The sequence below is a fragment of the Conger conger genome, chromosome 1 (assembly GCF_963514075.1).
Source record: "Conger conger chromosome 1, fConCon1.1, whole genome shotgun sequence".
Taxonomy (NCBI): Eukaryota; Metazoa; Chordata; class Actinopteri; order Anguilliformes; family Congridae; genus Conger; species Conger conger.
The window spans coordinates 68,175,985-68,192,323 of NC_083760.1; the positions used below are offsets into that span (position 1 = coordinate 68,175,985).

At 44.7% G+C, this 16,339-nt stretch overlaps 1 protein-coding gene across 3 annotated transcripts in view; it reads right to left on the bottom strand.

The window, feature by feature from the left end:
- Nucleotides 1-16,339, bottom strand: part of fhod3b (formin homology 2 domain containing 3b) — a 166,599-nt gene that overhangs the window by 145,706 nt on the left and 4,554 nt on the right. For all 3 annotated transcript variants that reach the window (XM_061245151.1, XM_061245143.1, XM_061245132.1), the window contains exon 2: nt 8,229-8,335. In XM_061245151.1, the coding sequence (XP_061101135.1) occupies nt 8,229-8,335 (107 nt within the window). The remainder of the gene's footprint in view (nt 1-8,228; nt 8,336-16,339) is intronic.

Consider the following 16,339-nt stretch of genomic DNA (forward strand, 5'->3'; position numbering starts at 1 on the left):
TCAACCTGGACCACGATCCAACAACCTGGTCGTGTCTGAACAAAGCGAGACGCAGGCGGGGAACCGTGCCAAAGCCCAATCCCCGTGCTTATTCCTTAAATACATCATAATGAGAAGATACAGGACCAAAGCTATCAACGCCCCCCTCAGTATACAGGGAAGTGACAGAGGCGTGGAATCAAACCCCTGGGCTGTTGAACCGAATCAGTAACTGGATGCATTATATGATTAAGCAGGAACCTTACCCCTCAGACAGGCTGTGACCTAGGCCTAAACAGTCATGTGTGATCAATACCTGCATGAGGAGGAATGACACGCAGGGCGCATATGTTACTGCAGCCCTGGTTTGTAACACACAGGACCCGATAAGAAGACAGAGGAGCTGTTTTATCATGCCAGGAAAACAAGCTGGAGTTTGGATTTAGTCCCAAGCTAAAGCTGAGAGTTACTCTGTAACCTCCGCTGTATCGCATAGCTCCCCTCTTCATTGTGATCAAAGAGGACCCTCATTGTTGTCACAAGATTACCAATATCAAAGGTGTCTCACATTGCTTATATTTATATATACTATCCGTTCATACAATTTTATGGGCCAGCATCGTGGACACAGGTTGTGCATAGTCCTACACTAAATTCTGTTTTGAATGGAAATGACATTTATTCCTGGACTAAGCTTAATCTGTGTCAGTGTTCTTTCTGTATATTTACTCAAATAAATGTAGTCCTTGAACAGAGCATTGTTCATGGGTAAAGCAGTTTTTTTGGCTACAGATGGGAGTTCTTTATCTGCCATACCATATTTCTAGAGTATCAGTCAGAGCTCTGAATTTAATGTTGTGGGTTCAAAGCCTAGATAGGACATTTCTATTTCTATTGCACCCTTGAGATATAAAATATATAATATAAATAAAAAGTCCAGCTGTTGTAGGGCGTTACAGTATATTTGAGATATGTACTGTAAGCCTGGATAAGTAGATATATTGAGCAACTGAATGGTGTGAGATAACGGTTCCGGTTCATTAGATAATCCCCAGCTAAAAGTCTACAGAATACAGTCATACCTCTTCACCAGTATCTGATTATCCAGAATGAACAACAACAACACATACACACACACACACACACACACACACACACACACAGAGGAATCTACCCCACTACACACAAACATACTTTCTCCTTAGTGCTGGAAATTTGACTCCTATTTGTCGGGATGGGGGAGAGAGCCTGTCGATACCATGTGTTTATGCGATGCAGAAAATAACAGCTCAGCACAGAGACTCGCTAAGGAGAATGCAGCCTTCCACCTAGATCGGTGATGCAGAACAGATCAGCACTGCAGTGAAAATGTTGAGTAAGAGCATTTGCGTATGCATGAAATAATGTGAAACTGAGACAGTTTCAGGTTGCTGCAACGCTCATTTTTGGTACAAATGTGCAGGAAATAAAACGCCAGGGGATTCTTATTTCCATTTATCAGCATAAACTGTTGCTCATCGTTACAGTGGCCACCAAATGCTGGCATGGGATCTATGCGAAAACACACTACTCCTCAGGCAGTGATGGCCCTACCAGACCCAAACCATGTCAAGAACAGGTCGGTGGAATAAGCAACAGACTACTGTACCATCCCCTTAATTCCCTACACCACCCACATCTGCTGTGTTAGAACACCACCGAAACACTGACCCTCACTGTCCCCCAAAGCAGCTCAACGGAGAAAACTAGTGCCAAACGCACTCAGAGACTTTATTCGCTGGAGTATGCGCTTGTCAATGCCCGGCAAATAATGGTGGGGCACCTCCCTAGTTTTAAGGCAGGCTGAGTGCATAATAGTGCTGCCCCTGTTAATCATACATAAACAATTCCCCCACAGAGTGGTTCTGACTCACAAAATGTGGGTTCATTCAGGCATGTGTGTACAGTACACACATGCTCACACACTCTCTCACACACACACACACACACACATACACCGGTCATTCTCTTCTCTCAGTTCTGGCAGAGTTTTAGCAAAAACAAACTAAACCGAATGTAAAAATACAACCTGTGTTTTATTAGTTCTTGTTCACGGCTTTACATTTAAACATATAGAAAGAATAATATAATGCGGGAAGCAGAATGTAAAGGTGATATGACTGAATATTCACATACATGCTGTATATGTTTGGTATGAAGTTTATGGTTTGGATATAATATGGTACTCCAGCTTAATCTCTGGTATATGCTATTGCCACTCAAGAGAATACAGATAAAATATTAAGTAATTACTAATGCTAGCAACCCTAGTATAATACATTGCCGTAAAAGCAAGCTGGGTGTTCGTGACCACAAAGTGCTCTTTATCTCTTGGGTTTTGTTTACAAATGAGCCTAATCAGCCTAGCAAGGCACTGGAAAGCATCTGTGGTTAAACTGCCCTCAACATGAAACTCCACAATTTAAGGTCTAGGGAGTTGTTCTGTGGAACTCCATCAAAGGCAAGAGTGACACATAGACTTTTATAAGCATTTACTGTGCTGCATTTGTAATATGACACAGTATTTTATACTCATGTGCATTATGTGTTGATATCAAATCCTGACTCTGTCAACCATTAATTACCAAATAAAATTATACTACAAAAACAATGAGGACAAAGGTTACATTTAATATTCAAGTCACGGACAGAAATAAATGTCTCTGTATCATATCATTTCTCACTACAGCATTTATTGCAAAATCATACTTCACTGGAAAGTCACTGATTCACTCCAATATGGAATATGCACAAGGGGAACATAATCAAGACTAAATGGTCCAAGAAATAATGACATCTGTTGACAGTAAACACTCATCCCATGGGAGGTCTGCAGTGGTGAATGGACAGACAAAGGCCTAACCAAAGAAACAAACTGTGGCTCCCTATTACTCCGGCATTCTCACAACAAATGACATCCCCAGGAGATGCGAAAGGAGAACGAGCCTTCCGATGAAGAATGCCTGAGATACTCAGGTTGGGTAATTAACTCTGACTCAGTTCATTTCTAGTTTTGAGCTCCTTGGATATGTGGCAAGGGGACTGCACAGCGAGGCTTCACAAATCCCATAATGGGTGCTGCTACCGCACACTGCCAATCCCAGACTTGTTTGGACCAACCAGAATGTTCTTTGAAACAGGCCATCGGTTTTGGAGTTCATGAAGGTCATCCCGCTCCCGTCACTAGGGAAAAGTCCCCGCGCTCCCGTGTGCAGTATCAAATTAGTGCCATACCCCTCGGCAGAACGATAACCAGCTACATCAATGGCCTAATCCATCAGCGGCTCACTGATACCATCAGTGCCCAGGCATTGAGGCCCTCCATTTCACATGCAAAATATGAGAGTAACAACAGAACAACCCAGGCTGCCAGACATTCCACATATGATATGACACAAGTAAAGCAGGGCTCCATTTCTCCAATGTACTCGACATGCTATGAGCTTTTGTTGCCTGATCATGTAAGCATAAGCTTCCATAGTGCGACATAAGAATTAAAACAGCTGGTTAGTTTTCATAAGACTTTTTTCTTAGCTTTTTGCTTCTTGGTAGCTCACAGCAGAGAGTGCCCAGATCGACACCGTAATATAAACATAGCATGTTATTCTCCAATTCCAGCACAATATAAAAAACCTTCAATATTTTGTTGAGTACAAAATTCTGTTAAACATAGGCCTCCTAAGAAAGACAACTGCATGGGAGAACCTGGAGGTATGTGGCAAATTCAGCAGAAAAACTGGAGGAACATCTTATCATAGAAGGCAGTTGCTTTGTGTGGCTCTCATCAAAAAGCCATGAAGACCAATTGAGTCCTCATTTTGAGAGTTTCAAAAAAGAGGCCCAAAGATATGACGTTCCTCAAAGCAACCACTACCCTTTGACCTCACTGAAGCAAAGGTCATAAGTAAAGAGCAACAAGGATATTTTGTTTATTCTGTGAGCCAGATGGACAAATGAACAGCTTAAACGCGTGTGAGTTTGCTACTAGTCTATAGTGGTGCAGTGATACAGCCGCTTCAAATGTGATAGATTAAAACATATTGCACTAATTTCTTCCTGCTGGATAATGTCATATTTGAGACCAGGGCTACAGGATGAAAGATCCACTTCTGCCCCTTACAAACACAAAATCTGTCACAGTGACGACGGTGTCATAACAAACCCCAGAATCCAGGCAGTCAGGCCTGAAGTTCACCACAAGAAATTGAACTCTGTTGTACACAAACTGTCATAACATATACTTTACAACATATTTCATAGCAACTTTGTAATTACAAAATGAGGACAAAATTTATGAGGAGCTGACAGACCATCACCAATGTTAGGCCAGAAAGCCAATGACTGCAAATAGCAAGCTTTCGCCTTTTCAATCATTTCTGCAATTATATTGTTTTGGATAGCTACAACCACTAACTATTGTCAATTAAATGGTTTAGACGACAGAATGAATGTTGCATTAACATTTTTCTAAAATGTGCTTGCTCTGCTCCTCCTTTCCTTCCATCCCTTTGTATATATGACACCATATAAGGTGATTACTTATTTTCAAAATCTATGAAGGGTCTCTTTTTCCTTTTCATAATAGGAACTAGGCAATGTATGACAGTGAACATTATTAAAATGAAAGCATAGCATGTGTTATTATAAGCATAAAGGCTACTGCCAAATAATCATGACTAAGACTGATACTATTAATATGCACAACGTTGCACTTACTGTACTAATGACCTATCAGAGCAGGATAACTTTGCCCACATTAACCTTTGAGGGTAATATACCCTACAGGAACAACATTGACACATAAATGCTTCCAGCATTCCTCTCAAACAGGCCTGCCTGCCATGTATTTCAGCAGGCTGGCAGTACGCATGAGGGCACTACACCAGCGGGACTGTGCCTGTTCCCACCGCACAATCTGCGTAATCCTCAGAAATATTCCAAGCCTTCCCGTTAAAAAAGAGCCTAAGCATCTCTCAGGGGCTGGAGACTAACTGATCCTGACAACAGCTCCCCCAGGGCCTGGACGCGACAGCAGGCAGCACCAGGAAAAGGAAAGAATTAAGGTGGGATTTCTGTCTCTGTTTTTCCGTGGGCACCTCCGTTCCTCTCTGGAAAAGTAAAGACAGTGATTCCCCGGGATTGGACTGGCCCGGAGGCAGGGGCCGGGGTCGCTCGTAATGAGAAACCGTGATTACGGCAGGGCTGGGAGTCTGAGTCACAATCGCGCATTTTCCTCCATGACGCGGGGTGGAAGTGATTAGGGCCGCTAAGGCTGTCGTGACACGGACATTTCCCTGCTTTTCAAACAGTCTGCTGGAGGATCACGCCATAATCAGATTGTAAAGATATCAAGCATGACACAGGCACCGCTGGAATGTAATCGCCCCATTATATCAATTACAAATTAACTGAATCGTAATTGATCCACGACCGTCAGGAATCCGGCTTGTGTTCGTTGGCAATCTTATGAAGGATGGAATTGTATTCAAAACTACACCAGGCTTTAGACTTGGACCAATAGAGACTGTCACACCTGCCCCATGGACTCATTGTGGCAGTTCCACATGTTTCACAGACAAGCCCATATCCATAGGAAACTCTTATCAGTCAGACAGGCTGTCGCTTCAGTACCACAAGGGAAACAAACAAGTTCTATGTAAGCTAAAACTAAAGTAGTTAATTTATATAAGTCCCGAAAGTCTCCATTATTTAAATAGACTTGTTCATTTTGCTTTCCACTCTCAAAAGTCAAGTCATGGCCGATGTCATGATGATGATGATGATGATCTAATATACTGATGAAAGTTTGTAGCGAGAAACCGAATATTGTTCATAGTTAAATGCCGATGGATTTCGCACACCATGGATCTTATTGGCCACATTTGTTTTTGTTTTTTACCCATCTTAGATTACTTAACACAAGAACATTTTAGTTTGAAAGCCATGTAATTCCCATTGTATTAGACTACAAGGGCAAAGTGAAGAGAGGACCAATGTGTCCTTTTTAATTCTTCTCTCATTGGATGGGTGGATAAATGCAAAGTTCAAAAGGCAGTGACGCAAACATTTTTCTATAATCTTCTCAAATCAAAATAAATAAACCAATGCTTAGGCCAAACTTCCAACTCTCATGCTCTGCAAGCAACAGATGCTACAGCAATAGTATAGTAAGGCAAAAAGATTTTTGGACAGACTATCAGGTCATCTATACACATCCCAGTGTACTGGGGTGGAAGAAAAAATAGATACACTTAAATATTGCGCCTAAATAGTTTTCTTTTTTGCAGCATTGGATCCATCTTCAAGCATGACTTGATAAAACAGGTTATTATTAAGCCACCGAATATTATCTATAAAGTAAGGTGTTTTCTTTCAATTCAGTGAATAGGCTCTTCCGTGTAAACTGCACTATTATGTAAGGAAAATAATATTGTACTAAATCACAGTAGGCAGGCTCTTTTGAGCAGAGGAAAAACACAGCACACAATCCCCCACACATCTACCGCAAGCTTTGAATATATGAAGCTCTTTTGTAGCAGAATTGAATACCCACTCACAGTGTGAGACTCTACCGAAGAATTATGTCACATTTTGTACTGATTGGACAACTAATTGGACAAGTAGCTTTTCTCTCAGGGGACTTGTTATCACTTAAAACCACAACACATTTGTTTTTATACAATTTACCACAGAAAAAAACTAAGAAAAAACAAAATTTCCTTGAACAGATTTTAAGATAAAGATTTTAAAACCCTGTTAAAGTTCAAAAAGCGAAAAACCCCCTACCTCCGACCCAAACAACCCAATTAAAATAACTGCCAAGGGGAAATCAAGAACCATTTCTCCCATCTGTGAGAAAGTTAAACTGACTTAATAACAGCTATTGGAACCATCAGAAAACCTCACACAAGTCAGCAAAACAGAAAGAATCACTCATTTATTTCCATGCCATTATAAAAATGTAGGTCAGTCAACAGCCCATAACTTCAGATGCTGTGCTGATTCTAATTCAAGTACAATGCGCAAAAAAACAATTTAAAAGAAATTGAGCGATGTACTTCCAACACTATGTCAGACATCTTATTGGTTCAATAAAAAAGCTGGCAGAGGGGGCTATGCCTGTGTCATTAGAGCCCTACGGGCAGAGTTACCCTCTCATTACCAATAATGCTTTGCTCTCCGATTCCTCGGGCCTTTTTCAGGGGCGCTGTGGATTTAATAACAACATGTGTCCATGGCAGACCATGCCAGTTGGCAAGGCAATGTCCTGGCAGACCCGCTCCTTGAGGAGGGCGAATGGCACCCCGCACCCCAGACAACCTCAAAACTCCAGCAGGGCTTCTAGAGACTAACATTTTGCCTTAGATTTAAGTTTGGGAACATAAATTTAGCCTCTTCCAGCAGAAACAAAACAGACAGCATACGGTGCTCCAGCTATGGAAGCTAATGCTGCCTGCCAGCTTGCTAACCGGTGAGGCTGTTAGTTGATAGTTGATCTCCAATCTGACATGAGCAGAAGCAAGTATACGAGGATAGCCTACTGCATCACGGCCCCTGCACCTCCCACAGCCAGACTCTTAATACATAGATACACTCATATTCCCCCTGCAAGCTACCAATTTTCAAAAGCAAACCTTTTAACAACATAATGGAGAAGGCCATTACACCCCTTTGAGGGGTGAGTTATGTTTATTAGAAGAACCTGGGAGATGGAGGGAGAAGGTGGGGGGAGTAAATAGAGTCTTTAGGTGGGGGAGAACAGTCATTATGGGTCACGGGGGGATGGAGGAAGGCGGGTGAGCCATTATGGCAGTCCCTCAACCTGAACCTGAACTGCATCCTGATCACCTTAATCGAATAAAATGAGGGAGTGGAATGTTCAGTAGACTACCTTGTTTTCTAAAGGATGAAATTAATACATAACCCTAAGGCGAGGGATTCTAAAGCTTTTCTTTCAGAACAAAGATGGCATTATGCTGCTGTTTGTGTGAGAATACAAACACGTCTGCATTGGTATCGCATGGTACTCCTTCCTCTTGTCACAGAGAGTCTGACTGAACCACTCACCAGTCTCACAACCACCATCCAAACTTCTGTACACACACACATGCACACACACACACACACACACACTCTCACAGTGACGTCCTCAGTAGAATCCCAGGGAGGGCGCGAGAGGTTGAACGATGCACGCGAACGCAGACTCTTACCCGCCGTCTTCCTGAAAGCCCTCCAGCTCGTCTCGCTGCTCAGCGAGCGTAGACTCCAGGTCCAGGTAGGTCCCATTGTGTGACAGCTGCAGGGCACAGTCATCCAGCTGCAGGGCAGAGACAGAATGAGACATTCACACAGGAACTGTGAAAATACTGTCAAATATATTCACCACTACCGTTTCAGCATGTTAAAGATGTTTTATTTAAACAGGGGGTTTCCTTGAATGTAAAAACATAATTCACAATCTCTCATGTAATACTTATATTTTGTCTTGTATTCAATGCTATTTTTTTAACATTGCCAACGTTGTGAGGTACTGTAATATGTAGGATCAGAAAAGATAAACTGACACTAGGAATATAAAAAAGAAAAAGAGCTGGAAAAACAATCTGCTTGGTTATTGGTTATAGTAAGAGCAGCTCATAGACTGCCTTGGACAGTACATCTCCAGCAGGAGGAAGGATAGAGTGACCCACTCAGTGTATCTGTAGATCAGTGACACCACACTGCATGACTCAGCTGGTAGCCTGACTATTTGTTGACACACAATTAAGATCAAATGATGAGATCTAAAAGCTCACAGAGACTGTGTACGTACAGTATAGCTCCCTTTAAATCCCAACCTCCATCAAATGCAATAACACCGCGCTCCCCCAGACCTGGGGCACAGTAAAGCTTTGATGAAACGCTGTAAAATGCTGTATCTTTATTTACCATGGGGTTATTGTTACCCATTTATAGAGATAAGCTTGGGCATCATGAAAAGATACAATAATATGAACATCACAGGAGCAACGTGAACCAGAACACAGGTATAGTTATTGAGAGAAATACAATGATAAATAAAGCACAAAACAGTAACTACGCTCTGGCACCTGTATATTAAAATACAGTGCTAAATATAAGTGTGAAAGAGTAACCGTTTTAGCTTACATCACATGGAAAAGATCAATGTTACGAAATGATATCAACATGCATATAGAGCACAAAAATGATATATATATTACCTTTATTTTTTATCCATTGCTATCATTTTATTCATTATCCATTAATACACTCATACAGCTGTACAACGGTAAGTTCAGGAGATGGTAATTGGAGAAACTGCAAGATGGCTAGAGGCTGCAGTGTGGAGAGGTCATTCTGGGGCGTAAGAACTGATGAAGAGCTGAAGGTAGGAGGGAACTGACGCTCTGACTGTGCAAAAGAGAGGGTAGGCTGCCAGCTGAACAACAGTATTCAGAGTGCACTGAAATTCGTGGCACAGACAGTCAGGGCCACATTGAGTTACAGAGGCCAGGTGGTACTGTAAGGAACGGGTGAGTACCCAGGATTCCCTCAGTTACCTGTACATCGTCTGCGATTCCTCAGATTTAGAGCATGCCTTCCCTTGCGCCTTGTTATCCACTTAAATCACTGCTTTTCTTTGTCTCTCACAGCTGCTGAAACCACTCTCTGGCGAGCAGTGTGTCACTGTAAGGGGGCAACAGCTCCCTTCAGCGCAAGGTAAGGCAGGGGGTAGGGAGGCAGGAGACATCTTGATTTCAAAGCGTTTTTGCAAATCCTCCCAAATTGGCCCTTAAAGTGGTATGCGGCCCAGCGGGGCGGCAGAGCAGAATGGTGAGATGGACCGAGGAGCAGTGAGGCTCAGCAGGGCCCCAGGCTCCATTCAGCCCCCTTTCACAGTGTTTAACCACAGAGCCCAGCACCCCCACACTCACAGAGCCCAGGAGCACCCCACACTCACAGAGCCCAGCACCCCCACACGCGCAGAGCCCAGGAGCACCCTCACACTCACAGAGCCCAGGAGCACCCTCACACTCACAGAGCCCAGGAGCACCCCACACTCACAGAGCCCAGGAGCACCACACACTCACAGAGCCCAGCACCCGCACACGCACAGAGCCCAGGAGCACCCTCACACTCACAGAGCCCAGGAGCACCCTCACACTCACAGAGCCCAGGAGCACCACACACTCACAGAGCCCAGGAGCACCACACACTCACAGAGCCCAGGAGCACCCCACACTCACAGAGCCCAGGAGCACCACACACTCACAGAGCCCAGGAGCACCACACACTCACAGAGCCCAGGAGCACCACACACTCACAGAGCCCAGGAGCACCCCCACACTCACAGAGCCCAGGAGCACCACACACTCACAGAGCCCAGGAGCACCACACACTCACAGAGCCCAAGAGCACCCACACACTCACAAAAGGCTGGGGAAGAGGGAGCGCTGCATTATCATGTTTTTATCATTTATGCTCTACCCAGGCAGGCTGAACGGTGATGGTGTACTTACTGCAGATGCCGTTTGAGCGCTTAAATGATTGGAGTGAGGGAGAGAGCTGCACATAGAGAGCCGCAGACAAAGGCGGCAAAGAAGAGAGTAACCGGACGAAAGAGAGAATAATGGAATTAGCTCCTTTTTCAGTCCACAAGACCCCTCCTTAGGCATGGGTAATACTGACAGGAAAAAAAGCCACTAGAGTTTGTCACATGGGCTTGGGCGACAACAGCCCCTGTAAAACAATTACAGCTCTGAGCACCAGGACAGAAAGAGCTAAAATAAAACCCTCACCCTCAAAGCTGCTTTACAGCTATAAACCTGCGGCTTTTGTGCACTTCATGGGAATTTGACTTGAGAAAATGACATTAGAAAAGCATATGGTGTACTATCCAGACGACATTATGTTTAGAAAGAGAAACGTCTGTCTTTTATATTGCGATGATCTTGTGCTACGCCCCAAACTGAGAACCAGCTCATGCCATCTTTGTGCGGCGGACTGTAAAATGCTACTTTTAGAGAGTTACACAGATGTTTTTCTGTTTTAAGGTCAAGTGGAGAATTTAACAGAGAAATTCCACACAAAAAAGTATTTACAGTGTTTTACTATGATGCCATTTTACAGTGGCTGACCTCCTGATTCTTTAAAATACTTCCAAAGATGTTGCGCTAAAATAAGCTTGAATACTTTAGGAATTAGCCTACAGCCATACACATAATCAAGTACAAAAAAAATGAATAATGCAACACACCTACATTATAGTATCTGTTGCTGTTCTTAAATTGCTATTATGTGAACGATGCCAGTTAATGAATTGCCTTAAGGAACTGATTTCATAGCATTGAAATGAGACAGAGGGAAGACAATTCATTGCAAGGCACAAAGAGATTTATTCCTTGTTACTAAGAAAGAAGAATGTTTGGACTAACACAAAGACGCAACAGGAGACTCTTATGAACAGAGTGGAATGCATAGGTGAAAAAAGTTCATGTGCAGATATCTGATGGAGGCCAAACATGAATTTGATGATATGCACTTCAAATTAGGCTTTGCTTGGACCAAGGAGCTCAACTCCGCCAGTGCCAGCTCTCCATGAGATGGCAGGAGAGAGGGGTGAAGGAGAGAAAACAAAACTGAGATGGAACTTTAACTGGGATGGATAAAAATTTATATTGGCAGTGTGGAGGAAGGCCTCGACTACTTGATAAATACGCAATACATTTCTGATGCTGCAGCACGGAATGAACAGCCTTGCAGAAGGCTGGAGTGCGATTTTCTCTCTCTCTTCTCTGGGTTTCCTTCCCAACCCTGTCAGATTAATAAAATAATTCACAGGGCTACATAAATAACATCACTTATGAAAGAAATGAAATCGGCATGAGCAGCCTCACATTTTTCCAGCAGTCAAACACGTTTTTTTTAACAGAATTACAAATCCTTACAGCGGACATGAAACCCAATACCTGTAAAAACGATTTTTAGAAATGAGAAAAGCCTTGTTGTTCATGCTCACATGTGGTGTGCTTTAAAAGCAGTTTTTTTTTTTCTCGGTGAATGAACAACATTGAACGCGGCAGGGGAAAGGGCCTTGGTAGCTGGTAAATACATTAAGGGACACGCAGCTTTGATCTGTGCGACCACTCGGTTAGTCTTCGGCCGAGCAGTAGTGCCCTGGGACTGAGTAATGTTTGAGCTCTGAAACAAAACATATGGTCGGCTACAATAACACTCGCTGGACTGCCGTGTCATCTCCTTTAAGTACAGAAACCAAACAAAGCTATGTCTGATTCTACAGCACTCGCCCCCCTTCCAGTTCTCCTTAACCGAACCACGGAGAACAGACAGGGACTGGTGAATAACATTAGTATATTACATTACGTAATATTACTGCAAAGTCTAAAAATAAAAATCTTTGATTTAAATAAAATTTGATAAAATACAGTGCTATGGTTCTGTTTTCCAAACAAAGAAATACAGAGGCTAGTAGTAAAAAGAAGCTTTCTTTTAGGAGCAACTCGACCTCCTGGGACCCAAGAAGCAATTGATACTGAAAACAGGATTTTCATTCCAAATTACAGTCCACTTCCAGGTAACCCCCATTTAGTTGTGTTGGGAGGATTCGGTGATACTGAGATAGCTATTATTGAACCATTCATTCTCACATGCAGGTGTGAGAGGTTTGATTCACAGAGGAAACCGGAGACGTCTCGGGGCAAAGCCAGCTGACAAAGGAATACAGAAGAGCATGGGCAACCTTTTCAGGGGAATGCCAGGGTTCGGCAGCCAGTGCCAATGTCTGATTTGAGATGCTCTTTAGCTGGAGAGGAAGTGCTCCAACCAATTACAGGGCTGAGGCCTGACAGAAAACGTGCCTGTAGAGCCAACAAGAGCCCAGGCCACAGACAGGCTTGCCTCGAGAAGGTAAAGAATGATACAGGACTGTCACAGATCCAGGCATGCAAAGTACCAGATAAAATGCGTCTCTCTGCAGGACCTGCTGCGCGGTAGGTGATGGGGGAAGGTTGGTTGAAGTGTTTGGACAGTGGTAAAAAACTGCAAGGGCTATGGAACTCACATTCTGTGTTAACCTGTTCCTTGAGAGGAGGTTGGTGAGAACTAGAGTGAGCCCAGCAACTTAAATCAATTCTGTTTGGGCTTGAATGGTATTAATGACGCACATAGTATACTGTAATACACACCATATGGCAAAAGTATAATACAGAGAAAAATACATATAAATATAAATATTGGCAGATCAAGGCTTACAAGACTTATCACCTTGCACAGAGCCCCATTAGACATGATGATCACCTTCTTCCTCCTCCACGTATTTTTTTAAACATTCCACAACCCAGTGACCGACCTGCTTCTGCAGAACTTGGCAACGGTGTAACAAGAGGGGGGAAAATTCAAGGGGTCCCCTCTCTCTTTCTCTTTCCTTCTCCCTCTCTGTTCCTCTCTCTCTCTCTCTCTCCAGCTGGGTTCTGTCACCTTCAGGTTGACCTACATATTTTAATTGCGGGGGATAGAAGCAGGTAGCTTAAGATCCAGTTATAGGAGGAGGGGGTGTGGGGGGGCTATCACTCAGAAATCTGCGCTGCCTGTTAGCCTGGGCCTCCCGTACGAAGCCCTGTCAGCCTGGGCCTCCTGTACGAAGCCCTGTCAGCCTGGGCCTCCTGTACGAAGCCCTGTCAGCCTGGGCCTCCCGTACGAAGCCCTGCCAGCCTGGGTCTCCTGTATGAAATCCGTCAGCCTGGGCCTCCTGTACGAAGCCCTGTCAGCCTGGGTCTCCCGTATGAAGTCTGTCAGCCTGGGCCTCCTGTACGAAGCCCTGTCAGCCTGGGCCTCCTGTACGAAGCCCTGTCAGCCTGGGCCTCCCGTACGAAGCCCTGCCAGCCTGGGTCTCCTGTACGAAGCCCTGTCAGCCTGGGCCTCCTGTACGAAGTCTGTCAGCCTGGGCCTCCCGTACAAAGCCCTGTCAGCCTGGGCCTCCTGTACGAAGCCCTGTCAGCCTGGGCCTCCTGTACGAAGCCCTGTCAGCCTGGGCTTCCCGTACGAAGCCCTGCCAGCCTGGGTCTCCTGTATGAAGTCCGTCAGCCTGGGCCTCCTGTACGAAGCCCTGTCAGCCTGGGCCTCCTGTACGAAGCTCTCTCAGCCTGGGCCTCCCGTACGAAGCCCTGCCAGCCTGGGTCTCCTGTATGAAGTCCGTCAGCCTGGGCCTCCTGTACGAAGTCTGTCAGCCTGGGTCTCCTGTACGAAGCCCTGCCAGCCTGGGTCTCCTGTACGAAGCCCTGTCAGCCTGGGTCTCCCGTATGAAGTCTGTCAGCCTGGGTCTCCCGTACGAAGCCCTGCCAGCCTGGGCCTCCTGTACGAAGCCCTGTCAGCCTGGGCCTCCTATACAAAGCCCTGCCAGCCTGGGTCTCCCGTACGAAGTCTGTCAGCCTGGGCCTCCCGTACGAAGTCTGTCAGCCTGGGCCTCCCGTACGAAGCCCTGCCAGCAGACCCGTATCACATTCCTCTCATTTTTTACGCTCATTTTATGATCAGCGAGCGAGTGAGTGCAGTGCATGTGGGGGGTGGGGGGGGTAGCAAGGTGCCCACCAGGTGCTTTGCATTACTGAGCTCTGAGCACTGCCCCCCTCTCTATTTGTACATTGATTGGATATGGGAGATTTTTCTGGAGTCATTCCATCCTTCTCTTTGGGACAGACAGGGCTGTCAGCCTTGTTTAGGCTTTGTGCACTCTGAACTTTGACCTCGGCCCCTAGAGGTGAAGAAGCGACAAGATCTCTGAAAGCACAAGGCAGTGCGCTATCACGCGCACACACCTGCAACCCCAAAATCCATACATTCACTCCAAATCCACACATTCACACTCAAGCACACACACACATGCACACACAATCTATCTAGTATAGATTCTGCAGTAGAAATGCTGATTCAGGCCATAGCTGCTTCATGTTTTCTCACTGAAAATTGACGCCTTTAATGACTTGCACAGCTACCTGGGTGGCTAGCCCACTGTAGACCTTCTCTGACCTACACACATATGTAAATATATAAGAGTGTGCATATATCAGGTTTCAGGTTTTTCACATTTAAATACATGAATAAGAAAATCATGTCTACGTGTCACTTCTGATTCCTAGGCCATTTTGTCCTTGACATGGCCAGTAAAAGCTCTCAGATTAGCTTTTCTTTCTGTCAAAGTGAAGCAGCCAAAAGGCAGGAACAAAAACATAAACTCAAAAGCTGGGACAGAAGTCATAGAAGTAACCGGCAATTACTGTGAATCTCAGAAGTGCAGTTCCGTCCCTGAGGTCAAAGCCCTCTGCCAGCGAAGAGCAACACATATAAATCCCCAGCACACTGCATTCGGGACCATGTTTATGGAGTGGGCCCCAGATTATTTTGGGGGGTTCTGCACAGTTAATCCAGCAACAGCAATCGTGGATTAATGGCAGTGGCGCTGTGTCTCCCTAAACCAGGAATTGAACCAGTGACCCTGTGGTCACCAGCACAGAGACGGAAACACCACTGTACGAAAAGCTGTGGCCACTCCCCTGGCTGCCTGACCACAGAGTGCATAACTCCTCCGGCCGTGTGAGCGATTCAGAGCAGAGTAAAAATAAACAGCCTTTGGGAAAATACTACATAACCCAAAATCAAAATGCACAATATCACACTCGCTATTCACCTGGAGCCTCAAATGTATTGGCTATTTTAACCTGGAGTCTGCAGAGAACTACACAAGGCGAACACTCACAGCACTTGTATGGTGAAATAAAACACAGAAGGGCCCATCACGCCCCAGAGAGAGACTACAGTTCCACTAGTTCCATCACCCCAGATTTCCAGGCCTGCATTTTCTCATAGGGAGAAAAACAATACTACCATGATTCAGCAATTGATTTGATAGCATTCCATATCCACCAGTTTTGGGAGGTATTCAACAACTGCACTTTCCTGCTCGCAAAGCATTTCTGGTTTAACCAAGCAAATTATCCTGTCTCTGGTCTCTTCCTCTAAAGAAACCGAAGACTAGACCGGTCTCATCAGACAACACCAGCTACAGTGTGTGGACCAAAACAGCTTCAGAAGCAGAAGCCGTAAGACGACCATGTTCCAGACCTGAGGTGCTCTGGGCAGCCATAGCAAAAGTGGAGAGAGTTTTGGAAAACAGCAAAACCTCAGCTCTGCATAACAATGTGTGAGCAAAATCCAACCCGCACCCACAGACAAGAAGGAGAGCTGACCTATATTTTACAGTATTTAGCATAACTTCTAATTACAGACATCTGTAATTTCTCTAAAA